Source organism: Planococcus citri, chromosome 1 (assembly GCF_950023065.1).
Source record: "Planococcus citri chromosome 1, ihPlaCitr1.1, whole genome shotgun sequence".
Taxonomy (NCBI): Eukaryota; Metazoa; Arthropoda; class Insecta; order Hemiptera; family Pseudococcidae; genus Planococcus; species Planococcus citri.
The window spans coordinates 71,007,494-71,025,699 of record NC_088677.1 but is presented as its reverse complement, the minus strand read 5'-3'; the positions used below and the strand labels follow the sequence as shown (position 1 = coordinate 71,025,699).

At 35.6% G+C, this 18,206-nt stretch overlaps 1 protein-coding gene across 18 annotated transcripts; it reads right to left on the bottom strand.

The window, feature by feature from the left end:
• Positions 1 to 4,832: 4,832 nt before the first annotated feature.
• Positions 4,833 to 18,163, bottom strand: LOC135845441 (baculoviral IAP repeat-containing protein 6-like). 18 transcript variants are annotated; one of them, XM_065364677.1, is made up of 28 exons: positions 17,994 to 18,162; positions 17,172 to 17,272; positions 16,928 to 17,070; positions 16,205 to 16,371; positions 16,030 to 16,132; positions 15,897 to 15,955; positions 15,646 to 15,793; positions 15,369 to 15,564; positions 15,057 to 15,286; positions 14,677 to 14,969; positions 14,431 to 14,605; positions 14,058 to 14,366; positions 13,836 to 13,986; positions 13,515 to 13,706; positions 13,175 to 13,412; positions 12,981 to 13,095; positions 10,880 to 11,053; positions 8,699 to 8,851; positions 8,491 to 8,626; positions 8,119 to 8,245; positions 7,072 to 7,201; positions 6,868 to 6,987; positions 6,313 to 6,413; positions 6,080 to 6,200; positions 5,731 to 5,992; positions 5,484 to 5,655; positions 5,232 to 5,387; positions 4,833 to 5,159 (listed from the first exon to the last, which is right to left on the bottom strand). In XM_065364677.1, exons 8-13 carry the CDS (start codon positions 15,433 to 15,435, stop codon positions 13,939 to 13,941), a joined length of 1,122 nt encoding a protein of 373 aa, XP_065220749.1. In that variant the 5' UTR covers positions 15,436 to 15,564; positions 15,646 to 15,793; positions 15,897 to 15,955; positions 16,030 to 16,132; positions 16,205 to 16,371; positions 16,928 to 17,070; positions 17,172 to 17,272; positions 17,994 to 18,162; the 3' UTR covers positions 4,833 to 5,159; positions 5,232 to 5,387; positions 5,484 to 5,655; positions 5,731 to 5,992; positions 6,080 to 6,200; positions 6,313 to 6,413; positions 6,868 to 6,987; positions 7,072 to 7,201; positions 8,119 to 8,245; positions 8,491 to 8,626; positions 8,699 to 8,851; positions 10,880 to 11,053; positions 12,981 to 13,095; positions 13,175 to 13,412; positions 13,515 to 13,706; positions 13,836 to 13,938. The 18 variants fall into 18 exon arrangements, with proteins under 18 accessions (XP_065220749.1, XP_065220826.1, XP_065221071.1 ...); XM_065364754.1 differs by having other exon boundaries at positions 7,147 to 7,201; XM_065364999.1 differs by lacking the exons at positions 6,868 to 6,987; positions 7,072 to 7,201 and adding an exon at positions 7,818 to 7,974.
• Between the last annotated feature and the right edge of the window lie 43 nt (positions 18,164 to 18,206).

The window sequence follows — 18,206 nt, the reverse complement described above, 5'->3', positions numbered from 1 at the left end:
AAAACATTTTAGATTTCGTCATAATTTGTGAGGTACCTACATAAAATCATTTTCAGTGTTAAGAAATCTAAACGTCAAAAGTAGGAATATAGGCCCGAGCGAAGCTAGCGCAAAAGTTTCTAAAAGTTGAAAGTTGAGAATTTTTCGAAGGTAAAACAACATTATTTTCTATGTGAGAAGTTAGTTTTGTACCCTCTAACTTTGGGCGAAGAAAATGAAAAATTAAATGATAATTCGTAAGGTAACTTTCTCAAGTAACAACATCATTCTTGAATCTTGAACTCTCGATGATGCAAAAACTTTATTGTTTCCATTGCATTTAGCATTTGCAATTTTCAGGAAATTATAACATGTATTTTGGTAGGTATTTTTAAAATATGAACGTGGCCCGAGCGAGGCTAGGGCAAAATCTGTCAGAAATTGGAAATTCTTCATTACATTTTTTAAATTTTATTATCAAGTATGTATTATCATTTTTTTTTTATTTTTTGAAAAAATGTTGATCTTTTCAAAATAACTAATTTTGCAAAAATTGGAAATCATTGTTTCCAAATGTTCTGCGGAAAACAGGATATTTTTTCATGTTTATGCAAACGTTGGGACCTTATAGAGACTTTTGGAAAAGTTCAAGTAGAACAACATTATTTTTGCTTGAGATGGTGTAAATTTTACTTCGAAAGATTTTTATTTTATGGAAATCTTCCTAAATAATCTGATGTCTCTTGAAGCTGAGAAATATACATTTTCAGCATAATCGTTCGAAAGATTTAAAAAAATTCGATTGAACACTTTTAAATATTTGACTGTTTTAGACGATTTCCAGGTTTTTACTTTTTTTTAAATTCAATTAACTAGTCGTGGTTGCTCTCTCTATTTCACTGTTCTGCTGATGGTTTCACAAATCGAAAAGCTGGTTTAAAATGGTTCAACTTCAAAATGTAGCTTCAAAAATTGAAAATTTTCCATATATTTCGCTCATATTTCTGATTTTGCCTACAAAATTCGAATTCTTATTTCACTTTGGTAACAAAAGAAATTTTAGTAGTAATTGGAAACCAAAAAGAAACGAGATTCCTGTAAAGTAATTTCATGGTTCTTTTTATTGGAATTCTGTTCTTGTTCTTGTGGTAATTATTATTATACTCCTCACAAACTCAATCTGTACCACTTGGCTATAAAATTTTTGAAATCGTTTTTATTTGGTGGTCCTTTTGGGATTTTTCTGATTCAAATTTGAAATTTTCAAACGATTTTAATTGGTTCTGGCAGGGGCGGATGGGCAACAGGGGGAACCGGGAAAAATCCCGGTAAAAATTGGATTTCGGCGCTAATTTTTACGCTAATTTTGGCTCGAATTCGGCGCCGCAGCAGCGCCGAAATTGTAGCTCTGATATGAAAGAAAAACATTATTTTTTACTTCTTGAAACACAAATTTTCAAAAGCTTTCGCCCTCGCTTCGCTCGGGCTTGTTTTATTTTCTTTTTCGAAATCATAGATGAAAAATTTCTGAAAAAAACTCAAGTTGTAAAGCAGAAAAATAAATTTTTATCCTCACATCAAAAAACATCGTTTTTATGCCTCTCCTCGAAGTACAAATTTGCAAGAGCTTTCGCCCTCGCTCGAGCTTGTTTTCTTTTTTTTTCAAAATTACGTAACTTCCTAAAAAAAAAATCATTTCTAATTTTAAAATTTAAAAACCAAAAAATGAACTCCTTGCATTTAAAAAACCTCGTTTTTAGGCATCTCAAAATAAAAATTTTCATAAGCCATCGCCCTCGCTTAGCTTGGGCCAATTTGTTTGTCATGCTCCAGAATTTGCACGTTTAGCAACAAAAATAACATTTTTTCACACCTTTTAAGTTTGAATTTTCTAAAATTGTCGCCCTCGCTCCGCTCGGGCAACATGTTCACCATTTCATACCTATGTTATTCAACTTAGGTATTTGGCTCAATTTTGTGTAGGTGCAAGTACATTATTTTTTAGTTATAAAACTCTAAATTTTTCAAAATTTTGTTTATCCTTTTACGAATACATGCTTAGGTTGACTAAATTCAGAATACAAATTTTAATTTAATTCAGTAAACAAATCTAATACATATACCTACTAATTTCAACTTTGTCAAATTGTTCCATTTTTAAAAAAATCACCAACTTTTTGCGTTTTTTCCCCCTCAAAAGTTGATCAATTTGTAATTTTTATAGCCCCCTCAAAATGACCACATTGGCTAAAATATTCAAGGTAAAACAATTCAAAAAAAAGTACACATGATTTTATTCCTTTGTTACCCCCCCCCCCCTCCAATCATCGCCCTCAAAAAACTAGCGTCGCACCGGCGCCAAATCCCGGTAACTTTTAAGTGCCCCATCCGCCCCTGGGTTCTGGTAAGCGTTTCATTTCAGGTGACCAAAAAAAAGGGAAGGTGGATCCAAACAATGATGGTTTCAAACGTTTTTCCGAATTCTAAATAAGTAAGTACCAGCCACCAGGATGCACATTTTGATTGTATTCGGGTCACAATCCAGGAGGGAGTGTGATATACAATATCTGATTGGCTGCGTGCACAGATAACGTCTTTCTATTGGTTCGAGTCTGTGTATTGTTCCACTCCCTCCTGAAGTGATCCCGAATTGAATGTGAAGTTGTGCAACGTGTCGGTAATAAAATACTATAAAAAATGAAAAAGCCGACTTCAAAAAGTGAAAAATCTTTCTAAATTTAACTTTTGAAAATTAAGAACTAAAAAGTACCTATATTATATGTAGGTACTTAATTAATTTTTTTCTCGCCCGAAAACACGAATAAAATTAAATCTATATATGTATTTTTCAGATTTTTGCTATAACCAAATTACCTACTTGTGCCAGTTGTGTCTTGAAATATTTTCAATGAAATTTAAAAAAGTGAACGTTAAACAAAAATATTGAATGGGTATTGTGTAGATAATTTCTTTTTTTTTAAAAGACATGCGTTAGACTTCTTGATTGATAAAAAAAATAATAATTCCAAAATGAAAACGAAAAAAATGAACAATAATTTTTTATTGGCTGAATTGTTTGAAAATTCCAATAAAAACGAAAATATTACAGCCGTATCAAGAAATTTTTCAGGTCTAATTTAAAAAATATAAATTATTTCTTCCAATTAAAAAAAAAAAAAAAAAACATGTATCAATTTTGAAAACGATATTTCAACAAGTTTTGTACGTAAGTAGTTAGGTACATATTTTAGAACGTGATCATTATCCTTGAAAAGCATTCACTTTTCATTCACTTTTTATGATTTAGTTGGAGTTTGAAAAATGTGATACGAATTTCTAATGTATTTCCTTCATAACAATTTTTAAAACTGTGATTTGATTTCAAGGATTGGACTGCATCGCTGAATTCTAGAAAGTCTGAGGTATACGATGAGGTAGCTAGTTTTAACAGAACTGTTTCGTAACAATTTAAATAAAAAGGGGTATAGGATAGGATATAGGTGTACTGATTGAACTGTTGACGCGCAGCTTTCTACATTTATTTCATCGAGAAGTAAAAAATTAAAAACTCATAACTCATATTATTTTCGTCCTTCAAATTGTTACCCCTTTTTCACATCTTTTCCCATATTTTTCCTCGCTGACAACGTTTAAAGGTGGCCGGTGGGATCGAAACTCTATTTCCTGCCGATTATTTCCGTCATGTCACATCATGGAAAATTTTGAAAAATATTATCAATTTCGAACATTTCTAGTTTATCTACGCACTGAAATTGACCTTTTGGATTCTGTTTCGAAAAGTCATGGTTCAAATTTTAAAATTCATTCGTCAACGCTAATAAGTATTCTCTCGCAATCCCCTCAATCACAACGCTGAGAAGTGCCCATAGGCCTATACTGCGGTTCGCTGGAAAGTGAAGGACCTATAATGTTCCCTCTGAGCTGGTACGTAGTCCTACAAAACGATGACTCACTCAAAATGCAAAATTTATTGTTTCCCCCGTCCGTGTAACCAGTTTCTGGATGGATACATTAAACCATTGAAAAATGCCCATGTAGTGACGTGGTCCACTCGAAAGTAATAGTACGCAGCCTGAAATGTTCCCCCGCGGGGGTCCTACAAAACAATGACTTATTCATAATCGCAATGATTTACTTACTACCTCTGTTAAACTGGTTTGTTGGTGAAATAAAAACGTTGTTAAAATGTCCATATTGTAATGCAGATTTCTAAAAATCAAGTGCCGTATTCATCATAAACGTAACTTAGGGATCACTTTGCTGAGTCGTTCATTTTTAATTGAAGCCATTTCTCCGCAATTGATTGTTTTTTTGAAAATGTTGTCAAGTATTAATAATTTGTAATTTCAAATTTCTTAGCTTGCACTACCTAGTTTATTTGCTTACCTACGAGAAAAATTGAATCAAAATTCACCAGTTAGTCAAGTGATCCCTAAGTAACGTCTATGAATGCGACCCTGAGTAATTGTTTCAAAGGTTCCTTTGGGACTTCTACAATGTTGCATTACTCAAAATCATAACGATTTGTTCGATTCCCCCGAAACCGGTTTATGGATGATAATTAATCAGATACATAATTACTTATGATTGAAATTGAAACTGATTATGAATAAAAATTACAGTTATCTAATGGGAAATTTTACACGAAAGTTTCTTCATCTAAGGAGAATTATGCTTTAGAAAAGTGTGGTAGTACTCGAAGGAATGTCGCCATTTCGTAGGCACGTCATTTCATAGCATAGGTACGTCAAAAGCTAGGCAAAACAACGCCGAAACGTAATCCAAATTCACACCAATTAATCTTCTAAATAATTAATAATTAATCATTAATGTACCTTGTTCAAACGTGTATTTTTTTTTTGTTTTTTCATATATGTACAGATAACAAAAATGCAGGAAATAAAACAAACATTTTGACAGCGTAACTCTGTTTTCTTCTTTAAAAAAACAACTGCAGCAAATACTTTTATACTCAAATTGTTGCAGCGCCGCTTACAATCATTTTCAATCCAAGCTGTTCTATCAATTGTTTTCCTCCTTCAGTCCAAGTAGCCGGAGTAGGATCGTCGCGTTTCAACAGATACTTCCATATCACAAATCCACTGGCCCCTTGCAGCGTAATTACCGTCCGATTGTACGTAAACCGATAAATTCAAGACCTAAAAATTGAACAAAACTTATTAGGGTCTTTACATTCGACTAAGATTTTCTCAATTTTTTCCCCAACTCACTGTAGTAAACTCTTCAAACGCGTTTAAAAGACATTTATGTAACTCCGCAGTATCCATGCATTGATCCAAGTTCGTTATATGTAATTCAACCGTCCATTTGTTTGAGTAGCTTTGATTGATCGTAGCTTGATTCGTACAAATAGGATGAAAATATCTCTGCACGAACAGGAAACACAGTACCAAAATTAAATAGATGTTTTTTTTATTTTTACCCAAATTTGAAATAATACCAATCAATAATCATTTACGAACCTTATTCATATCCAACGGATTAACAGGTACAGCTCCATTCCTTTTCAATATCGTTATCTGAGGTAAACCCGTAAACCATTGTTTTGCATTTCGGTATACGAATTTGGCTGCTGACACTGCGCACCTGTCATCAAATTACTATCATTCTGCCAAAATCGATCGAATTTTCCCGCTGAAAGAAATACACATTCGTCAATCGCGTTATCGTAACCGCGAAAAAAAAAATTGAAAAACAAAATATTCTTACGTTGAGCCATTACATACGGATCTTGAGGCAAGCATTAAGAATTACCGTCGCAAGCAGCCAAAACTTGTCTACCAAGTTTATTCATACCTTCCATCGCGTACTTGTTAGACGAATTCCAATGATACCAGGGTGGTAAATTATTAGGATGAGCGATATTCCCTTGATTTGTAAGTATGAGGAATGGTGTAGTTACCGCTACGTTGATCGTTTCGGCAATGAACTGTGGCGCCATTTTGATAATACGAAGCTGGCCTATTGTACGCTGACAGATAAAAATAAGAACACGCGTTAATCAACAGATAAATAAAACTGTAAAATAATCGTAATCCTGTCAAAGTGAAACTCGTACCTCTGGTCATTAATCGGGTATTCGGGAACGGTAAGAAAACTTTCGTTATTCGGACAATGATACATTTTCTGGTAAGGCACAATGTGATCGAAGTTTCTGCAAATGTTATTCTTTTTCCCTACTGAAAAAAAAAATAAAAAAACAAACAAACAAACAAATAACAAAACAAAATGAAGACATGCAATTGGAGGAAAAATGAATAAATTTAAAGACGAGAAAAATTATTTACCTACCTGAAATTTTATTCAAATATTGATCATCGGTTACATTGTAAGGCGTGCTAAAGAACACACAGTTCCCAAAAACTCGTTCTTTATTCATATGCTTTTGAGCTCTAGAAAAACAATCCAACCATTATAGTAAGTTTCACTCGTTAAAAAATAAAAGTCGGTTAATTTAATAGGTAAAACTAATCACGCGGTAATTTGGAATTTAAAACGTGGTCGCACATCCAGCCGATTGAATAAGCTGGCAACATCGGTGCTCCAGAGCACGTTGCGTTCGATACGCACGAGCTTTCATTCGTAAACGGAAGTCATCTGTATGCTAGAATTCGCGCCGCCATTTGTATCATAGTTTTCTTCTTATTCGCACTTTATACATATAAGCGACCAAATTCGTTAAAGTTCACCATTGAAAATTATTCAGAAATTGATGATCTGCTGTATGTATTTTGCTCTTGAGACCGGAGTTCATTTCTGTTCATTTGTTTTGTGGTTTTTTTTTGCGAAAAATTGTGTTCGTTTATGAAATACAATGGTAGATGGAGATGATTATTATTTGCCGACCTGTACATTAGGAACACTTGGAAAATTGGAAGCGATCATGTTGAGACGAGGAAATCAGCTTAGCTCGTAAGACGCTCGCAGATTTCACATCTGCCTCATTTCGTATTACAGGGAACTCGTCTAGAAATTTAGATATGATTATTATTTTAAATCTGTGAAATGGAGAAAAAATTATTGTCATTTTTCAATGATCCGGAAGTTTACACATTGTCGCCAACAGTAGTGAATGATCAACATGGCGCTGCCTATTTGCCTGCGTTGCTTCGAAAACAAACATACTTGATTGAGATGATGAATTCGCTGGAGCCAACTAGTCGAGATCCGATGTAAGCATCTGGACAAGTATCATGAAAAATTAATATCGAAATTAGTTCAACAATTGAAGACGCTCCGTTTCAGAATCAAATTGAAATTTTGTCAAGTATTCTGCAGAAAGTACTCAATATTCAAACGCAGATAGAACGATTTATCTCGCCAAGAAAGCTTGACGATATGTTGATTTCATGTCGCGTATGTTTTGATTCACTGGATTAATTCGACGCAACTACCGAAGTAAGAGATCGACGATTTTGTGTTTTAAATAATTCTCAATGGTGAACTTTTAATACAGACCTCTATAGAGATCCACCCCCCCCCCTAAATCATTGCTTATACAAAGTGCGAACAAGTAAAAAACTATGATCAGATGAAACTCGTGCGTATCGAACGCAACGTGCACTGGAGCACCGATGTTGCCAGCTTATTCAATCGGTTGGATTAAAAGTGTGCATTCAACATAGACTGAACTTTCGAGCAGTAAAAATGCATTCAAATCGGAAAAATTGCCTATAACTTCCACCTTCTTCTACACAGAATTGTACCTGTGATTCTCAGGGACGTGAGGGGGTGATAAATTTCGTATTAATTTCATGCTTAAAATTAAGGACACTACTAAATCGTAAAATCCTCACAAATACTTTTATATTCAAATTATTGCAGCGCCACTTAGATACAATCATTTTCAATTCAAGCTGTTCTATTAATTGTTTTCCTTCTTCGGTCCAAGTAGCCAGAGTGGGATTGTCGCGTTTCAACATTTATACTTCCATATCATAAATACACCGGCTCCTTTTTGAGGAAAATATTTCACAATTTTGTAAATCAATAATTTTGGCTACTTTTGGTCAATTTACTTAGTAGGCAAGGCCTTTTAGCTTTTTTTCTGTCTCAAGGGTCCTACGTCCTATCATGAAATAAAACCTCGATACTCACCTCCGCCGATTTTTCAACATCGTTCTGTCTTTCGATATCACGTATTGTGGGTGGCGTTTTCTACCTGATTAAAAACCTTGTGATCTTTATATTTTCGTATGGAGACTACAGTCGTAATCTGTTCTTCCTGAAATCGGAAAAACATCAAACAACGATTATTAAAAAATAATGGAACTCAATTCATCTGAAACTCGAGTTTAGAAAAATATGACGTTGTTTTAAAACAATCACGAATTGAAATTCTCGATTAAAATCTCATAATTCAACCAACATGATAATAATAACATTACCAACACCGTTATCATTGATGTAAGTATTCGAAATAATTGAGATAACCCAATCTCCACCAAAAGCAAAGAACATTCTGCATACCTGTTCATTAGAAATGACACAAACTTTGTGAACTTCGTTTTCAATACTTTCTCAAGTTCCTAGACTGGAATTTTTTCAGACAGATCGTTGATAGCCAGCGATCGTACTTTTCTTCTTTGGCTGACATGCAGAAAACCTAGATAAAAGACTCAACTGAAATACACATCGACTGTAGAAACGATGAAAATATATTTTTTGATTTGTGTACCTGTGTCACTTGGGTAGAATTGATACTCGTCTTGATATGCTGATTATTAAACATGACCGCATGATCAACAGGATTTGGACCATTTTGCACCTCGATTCTCGGTAAGCCTCCAGGCAATGCAGGGAACACCTCGTCATCGCTGTAACCTCTGACCTAACGGACAAAAAAAAACTGTCCGTCAGCATTCGTAGTGAATGTGTGAGTTACATTTTATACATAACATTGCTATTTTCCGTAATTTTACCAATTTAATCGTTCATATGTTGTATGAACAGGAAAAATGGGAGTATTTATGTAGTCAGATATGGAACCCACTTCTCGAGCTTCCAACTATTTGGAACCAACTTCGTGGGCTTCCAACTTTCGACTCTGTGCATGGCACAGAGAGTTAAGGACGATGTTCCCTATTAGAGGAATGCGTTTCGTCTGGTTCGCGGGATGTGCGTGCGCGTCTCTGCGGCAATGCAACTTCTTCAACAGGAAGAAGAAATCTATTTTTAGCCGCATCCCTCGATTGATAATCGTCGTAACAACCATGGTAACTGCCGTATTATTTATCCAGCGGAAATAATAGGCCTAATACCAGTGGCGACGGCACCCTTACTTTTAGGGTAGATCTTTTTTCTGCGGCAAAAATCAGTCGCCTAGCGAAGTGCTATCTGACACGTTCTCTGTGCTGCTCCTTGAAAGAATTTAGGCGTATTTTTGCGACGAATTTTTTATATTAAATTAATTAATCAACGAATAAAATGTCCGAATACGATCAATTATCGAATGCGGACGTCGTCCGCATCCAAAATGAAGAAGACCTCTTAAATCCACCATATTCGGTAAGTCAAATGTTGATTTAGCCATAACTGAGCTCGAAATAGGAAGCACTTTATGGTATTTTATTTTATATACCTATATATATGCTGAGGTGCTTTGATAGGGATTTCTAGTCTTTGGTTCGTATAGGAAACCTTTGACTAGTGCTGGTATCAATAATTGATTATTGATTTTGGGCAATATACGATCCAACTTTAACTTCGATGATTTGATACAGCTCTAATTGTGGCTTGACTTGTCTGTGATTCGGCATAAGATGATGCAACTATCACTGTGATTATCGATTCAACTATAACGTCTCGTAATGCGATCCAACTTTAAATTAGACAATTTCTGCCTCGATCTTGAGGCTCATAAATTTGATTCAACTTTACGATTCGACCTATTTGATTCGACTTCGCCTACCTACCCGTAGTGGTTCGGATTCCTACGCGCGCATGAAAATTCCCGATGCTTCGAATCTAGCCCTCTGCACCCCACCGCTCCCTGATAGCTATTTCATATCATTTAAATAAATTCAAATAACACTAGGCAACGGCATATATTTTGTTTTCGGGTTGAAATTGGGCTTAATCGATAGTTTAGAACCCAAAACAAAAAACAGAGTGGGATTTTTCAATTTGAGTTGTTTTTGTGGTCAGGAGAGGTGATCAAAGTTGCTTTCACGAGTTCCTGGTGACATCAGTATCATGTTTCAAAAAAAACAAAGGTCATATTCGGATTCTACGCACTTTTTTAAGCAAACATCTTTACCGGATTCTTGATTTTTGAAGTTTTAAGCGCGTATGGAAGATTTTTGTTTGTAACATATTTTAAAACTCGGAGCGCGCGACACTGGCGTTACTCCACGATGTAATCGTGGCGCGGAACTGTGTTCGCTCGGGCGAGGCTCTCATGCAGTAAAAATCTAGCGTTACAAACGAAAATCTTCCGTATGCGCTTGAATGTTCGAAAATCAAAAATTCGGTAAAGTTGTTTACTTAAAAAAGTGCGTAGAATCCGAATATGGCCTTGGTTTTTTTTGAAACTTAATACTGATGTCGCCACGAACTCGTGAAATAGGGGGCCATTTTTGCCACTATCTCTCCTGACCACAAAAACAACTCAAATTGGAAAAATCTCACTCTGTTTTTTGTTTTAAGGTCTAAACTATCGATTAAGCCCATTTTTAACCCGAAAACAAAAAAAAGGTCAAAAATTGTTGCCTACTGTAATTAATTACAATCACCTCCGCACCCCTCTGCTCCCTGCAGGTTACTAAAATTGTTTTTTTATTTATTATTGACCCCTCCGCCTCGATCCCCCATTACAGGAAAGTATACTAAAAAATATGTTACGAAAAATGTAACTCACCGACTACCATCAGCGTGCACTCGAATCCTTTCTTGATCGCTTTTCTATAAACTTGATTTGGAAAATTGGCGAAACCAAGGTAACCATCTAATTTTTTGGTAATTCGTGACACCGTTGTTTCTTATTTATCCACTTTGTTGATGCGTTCTTTCATGTCTAAAACATCTGGACCATCTGCAGAATGAAAAATTCGATGTAATTCAAACGATATTTAAATACGTATAAAACTATACAAAGAGAGAGAAGATCTTATCATTTTATAAGACACCTTAAGGTTATTTTTTACACCTAAGTGATTTATACTTGTATGTACTGGGTTCGCTTTCGAATGACCCATAATCAGCCAGAATCCTTCCTACCTCTACACTTTTTCATAACATGTTTTTCCGACGAAAAAGTAACATTTTTTTTTTGGAGGGAGGAGAGGTTTGATTTGCTTTGACTTTCTAGTTAATTGCAACGTGAACGTGACATCAGTACATGAAATGATCACGAAGACGATGAAAAATATCTGTTATAAAACAAAGTATTCAATAAGGTTAGTAAGTAGTTTTTCAATTTTTTTTTTTTTTTGAAATTTGAGGGCGTTTCAAGTCCAAGTTACTTCAACTTGAAAAAATATTAAATTTTCAAGTCAATATTTTAATCATCCTCATTTAAAAAAATGATCCTATTTAGAGAAACGTAAAGGGGGTTTGAGGGATCGTAAGCAAAAAAAAAGTTCATATTCGGGTTCAGCGTCCTCGAAAACATACCATTCTACATATATAGTATATCACACGACTTTTCACAACTTTTCAAAACTTTGAACCCCCCCTTTTTTGGGGCACAAAGGTACATTAAGGTGTTGGACCAAAAAATAAGTTCATATTCGTATCCAGACACCCCGAAAACGTACTGTTCAATATACCGCACGTCTAGAGTCGTTTTTCAAATACATGATTGAGTTGTGTGTCACGCGAAAAATCAAACAACCCCCCCCCCTACCAACCAACCAATTAACCAGCCAACCAACCCAAGGAGCCGGCTTTTGTAATTCGAAATCGTCTAGGTAGGTATGGTGAAGAGTTCACTCAGAAATACCAGCTATAATTTTGAAAAGTGCGAAAAAAATTACGAACTGAAAATGTAACAAGAGGGAGTTTCAAATCGCCATTAGAAAATTTGCCATCATTATAAAAATTAAGGCTATTCTCTACCCTCCTGTTATCAGTAAAATTTTGATGAAAACTATGAACTTTGGCCGGGGATTGTGAGAAAACTATTGGACGGATTTTCATGGGGTTTGATTTATTTTATTCAGAAAACATTCAAAAGCGAGGGTATGTCGAGATATTTTTGATTTATGTCATTTTGTGGTTGTCATTGGGAATTGAATGGAGGTACTACTGATGCTCAGATCTCCGTTGGAAAAGCTAAATTAGAAAATATGGCTACATACCCTCGCTTTCAATGATAAAGTATTACCATTGGTGAAAAAAAATTGAAAGAATTTTGAAAATTCACGAAGAAATCCCCGTCTGAAGTTTAGATGGGAGCGGGTCGCGGGACATAAGTACGACTAAATTCGTTCACTCGATTACACGCAATCTTATGAACGAACGATGAAAATAACGAACAAATCGGCTTCATATTTCGAACGTTTTTTTCGCAAAAAAAAAAAAAAATACATACGGAGTAAACACACAAATTGAAGGAACTAAAAAAACAGGAGAAATAATTTAAACGATGTTGAAAAGGCAGAATAGATGCAACGAAGAGCTGAAATGCGATACGGTGATTTATATTTCGGATTCACCTGGCAGTCTATTAAACGTAGACCTCACAGGAAACCTTACATTTCACTTCAGATAACCTCTTTCCATTTTAATTCGTCCATTCGGAATCGAATTAAAACGAAATGCATGAGAATATAGGACAAGACAAGGACTCAGAAAGAATAACTAAATCGATTGATTCAACTTTCTCCACTTCTTTTTAATTCACCAAGAACAGAACTGTAGACGGGTAAAGGAAAGACATTCGAAAAAAATGAACACGAAAAACAGAACAAAACATGCATAAAAACAAAAGGCCAATTCACACGTGATATCAAACATACCTCAACACCCGACTTTTGATACAGGCTAGCGCTACGAATATGTTCGATTATACAATTTTGATTACTTCCCGACAATATGCTCTCACGACCAAGGTACGAAAGTAAAACGAACACCCTGTAAAAACATTACGTTGCATAGAACATGACATAAATTCAATCATTTCTTACTTCTATAAACCTTATCCAATACATACCGAGCTTGCGGGAACACAGCTTGGTAATTCTACGAGTATAGCTGGGTGAAAGTATTTACGAGAAACTCGCCCCACCACGGTTGCACGCCGAATAAACGAACTAGTAATGTACAAGTTGAAATCTGGGTTCTGCTATCTTCGCCAACGCACAGCCAATTGAATACATTCTGGCATTGTTACTAATTCGATTGATAACGTTACGTACTAAGTTCATCTGATGTTGGAAAGCAATACAGTCCTGTAACAATAAAATAAATTAGTAGGGTTAGTACATTGATGGTTTGACTCTCGGCGGTACAAACAGAATTGAAAAATTTTCAGAGAAAATGGATTAACGTACTTTGTACAAGTTGTTGATTTTCTGAGATTCGACTTCCTTAGGAGTATTTTTCGATTTGTTTTTGTTCAAGTAGTGATTCATATGATCGACATTCGGAATTTCAGACGTTAAGAACGGAGTTAATTGGTCCCTCAGTGTAGAGCATACCAAACCGTATCGACATTGCACATCTTCCATCATTCCACATAACATCTGCGAATAATTCAAAAATTCGATTAGCAAAACTAGTCTTGAAATTGATGGCGAATAAATGAAAATAAAGAACTGTTAAGTCAATTAGATTCAATCAGCTCTCAGCATTCTTCCAATAACTTTTCTTACCTGAACATTTAAATCTGAATTCGGTCTAAAATAGGAATTATTTTCCGCATATCCATCGCTGGCCAATACGTAAGAATGCCCGTAAAACGTACCGATTGGTATTTTACACTTGGTGGGGCTCATACCGTAGGTATCTTCCAATAGCAGTAATCTAGGAAATATCAGATTTACATTATAACATATCCTGACGGTGAACTGCTCCCGGCTGTACCTCATACTCACTTTTAAATACCGACATATAGGCGGTGGTTGAATATCGGACATGATCAACATTTTACTACCAATATCCGAGGCCACAATCAATCTTCTACCATCGGCTTCTTCGGACTGGGTCCAGATATCGATAGACAACGACAACAGCTCCGAACACGGAGGCACCAACATATCCGTAAGACAAATCGGGAATCCGAAATCTAATACGACGAATCGTTTAGCTCCGCTGTGTATTCTATCGATGATGATGGTCTGTTGAGGCGGCGAAATCAACAACTTCTGCCACGGGAAACTATTATCCGTATACTGAAACAGATCCTATGCATCAATATAATTCGTGTCCAAATAATAAACAAGTGTTCGAGTGAGGAACACCAATTACCCCTGAGCTGACATCCGAGTAGGTGACTTTATCGTGATAAATCGGTGTTGGCACGTAGGATGGTCCGGCTGCCTGGTGATCGATAACAATCAACGGTTTGCCTGCTTCGAATTGTTTAGCCTTTTGTTCAATTTTCGGAATTACGCTCATTTTCGGATTTCCATATAATCCATATCTGCATTAAATAAACACCATTAGAATCGTTCATTTTTTAATTGTAATTTTCACCAGATAAATACAACTTACCTCGTACGGAGCAACAAATGATACGTATTTTGTCTAGAATTCAACTCCTTGGCTACTTGAAGCAAAAGAGAAAAGCATTTTTGAGACGCAGTCGCCTGCGTATCGTGAGGTACGACGTACAACAACAGCTGGCAAAACCAACGAAATGCTCCTGCTGACCAACATTGCAACGTTTTCGGAATAAACTCGAATAGAGCTTTCAAAAGCTGTACGTCGAATTGCACTGCGGTTGAATCTTGGATATGAGCTTCATGCGCCAGCGTCAACATACGTCGGTTACCTTCGCCAATTACCTAAACAAAAAAAAGAAATGCAATTAATATACTTACCTAATTTCACAGATCGGACATCACTCGGTTGATCGGATAAAAGAAATTTACTTGAACGACGTTCGGAAGAGCGTCCATTAAATCGATTAGTTTTGTGTAACCGTAATCAGCGACACGACACTGGCGACCGAAATGATGGTGATAGGCGGGAATGAATCGATTGAAAGACATGGTGCAATGAGGAAACGTTTTCAATAAATCGACAAGCTCGCGACTAAAAAGAGCCAAGTTGTTCACTAACGAAGGACTAATACAGCTGCCATCTTGTATAGAATGTGACCCTAAACAAATCGAACATGTTTCAAGTTATGAGATTATTTTTCAACAATGATTCCGCTCAACAATCGTCGTTTTGAAACCAACCTTCGGATTTTCTATCGTCGTTTTTGACTTTGGTGCTCGACCAATAAATTCTGCAGAAATAGTACATACGTCTTTCAATTTCGACAAATCTGACGCAGAAGGTGACACCAAATAACGTTTCTTGTAAAATTCCCAGAATTTAATCAACGGTAACTGATTTCCAGGCACGTCTCGTAATAAAGATACCGTCTGAGATCTGTAAACGAACATTGAAAAAAACAAAAATTACTTTGCTGAAAATCGACAATATAATATTGTCCATGAATAAGTAATCCACCTGATTAATGAGATGTTATGCGCGCTTCCGTTATGAGCATTCGATATCATGATCCTTTTGAATCCGATTTTACGACGATGTAGTTTCGATATAACAAACTGAGCATCTTGATAACTAGGAACCTTGACCGAAGCAGCGTAATTACCGTCTGATTGTACGTAAACCGATAAATTCAAGACCCAAAAATTGAACAAAACTTATTAGGGTCTTTACATTCGACTAAGACTTTCTCAATTTTTTCCCCAACTCACTGTAGTAAACTCTTCAAACGCGTTGAAAACATTCTGCCAAAATCGATCGAATTTTCCCGCTGAAAGAAATACACATTCGTCAATCGCGTTATCGTAACCGCGAAAAAAAAATTGAAAAACAAAATATTCTTACGTTGAGCCATTACATACGGATCTTGAGGCAAGCATTAAGAATTACCGTCGCAAGCAGCCAAAACTTGTCTACCAGGTTTATTCATACCTTCCATCGCGTACTTCTAAATTCAATTAACGATATCATAACGATTCGAAAATTCAACGTTAAAAAACTAACAATAAAAATTACGCACGTTTACGTTCACGTTAGACGAATTCCAATGATACCAGGGTGGTAAATTATTAGGATGAGCGATATTCCCTTGATTTGTATGAGGAACGGTGTAGTTACCGCTACGTTGATCGTTTCGGCAATGAACTGTGGCGCCATTTTGATAATACGAAGCTGGCCTATTGTACGCTGACAGATAAAAATAAGAACACGCGTTAATCATAGTGGTGTGGGTTTCAGGTAGTTTTTTCCTCCGGAGGAAAAAAACCTCCTGAAAAAAACAACCGGAGAACTACCGGAGATTTTGAAAAACTACCGGAGGAACTATCGGTTATAACCGGTAGTTTTTCACAGCTTTTAAAACGCATAAAGTGAATGTTGAATTATATATTTTTGGAACAGAATAATTAACGATGTTATTTAATCGTGTAAAATAACGCAAAAGTAGCCTAAAATGTCTAAAAAAGTTAGCCAAATTAATCTTGGCTCATTTTTTTCGAGAATTTAGGCACTTTTACGTTCATTTTTGGTAAAATTTGATGAAAATAGTACAATCGGTAGGTAGTTTTTTCCTCCGGTAGTTTCGGTACTACCTAACAAATTAAAGCGGTAGGAGGTTTTCGGTAGTTTTTGGGAAAACTACCGGTTATTCTCCGGTAGTTTTTCCTCCGCCCACACCACTAGTTAATCAACAGATAAATAAAACTGTAAAATAATCGTAATCCTGTCAAAGTGAAACTCGTACCTCTGATCATTAATCGGGACTCGGGTATTCGGGACTCGGGTATTCGGGAACGGTAAGAAAACTTTCGTTATTCGGACAATGATACATTTTCTGATAAGGCACGATGTGATCGAAGTTTCTGCAAATGTTATTCTTTTTCCCTACTGAAAAAATAAAATAAAAAAACAAACAAATAACAAAACAAAATGAAGACATGCAATTGGAGGAAAAATGAATAAATTTAAAGACGAGAAAAATTATTTACCTGAAATTTTATTCAAATATTGATCATCGGTTACATTGTAAGGCGTGCTAAAGAACACACAGTTCCCAAAAACTCGTTCCTTATTCATATGCTTTTGAGCTCTAGAAAAACAATCCAACCATTATAGTAAGTTTCACTCGTTAAAAAAATAAAACTCGGTTAATTTAATAGGTAAAACTAATCACGCGGTAATTTGGAATTCAAAACGTGCATCGCAAATGGATGTAAAAAAGTACAACACTCAACTTGACACCTATTAGTAATTATTCTTAGTTGTTAACTCTTGAGCAAGTTGCGGCATTACTGAATATTCCGATTGTGTCAGTTTCAGTACAAACGAAAACAACGTACAGAGAGGGAAAGAGGTTTTCCCATTCATCGGCTAATCGGATTTCAATACAATCAATACAAAAGATACAAAACAGCAAAAGACGTTAGATTAATTTTTGTCTTCTAAAAACATCGTTGCTTTCGTCATCGTAATTGCGTTCTTTTTTTCCCTACAAGGCATCAAAATGGTGCTTAATTTCGTAAATTACATTTACAATTTAACCTAACAGTGAGTCGCGCAAATTCTCACGTCCATGCTTGTAAAATATAGGTACGCAAGTTATTTCTAATTGCACGGAGATATTACTCAGAAAAGAAAAACATTGAAAATTGACCCACCCCGTACGAAACATGCGTAACAAAAACGGATAGATGATCCCAAAGCAAAAAAAAATTCTACATGACAATTTTCATTTAATATCTTCACCTAATATCCTACAGATACAGAACACGACCTCGACATTTTATAATTTCTATTCTTTCGAAACTTACCTGGTAGCGAATTCCATCGATGAAAAACGTATAGTAGTGGTGTTTACGTTTAACACGATTATAAGTGCAAATAAATGTACGTTAATTAGCAATAATATCGAGATAACGTAACAGAAAAACACTTGAAAAGCGAAAGCGAATGCACGCACCGACTACCAAGCCACCAAACCATACTAACTAAACTAACCACCAACCGTCAAAATTCAAGGACAT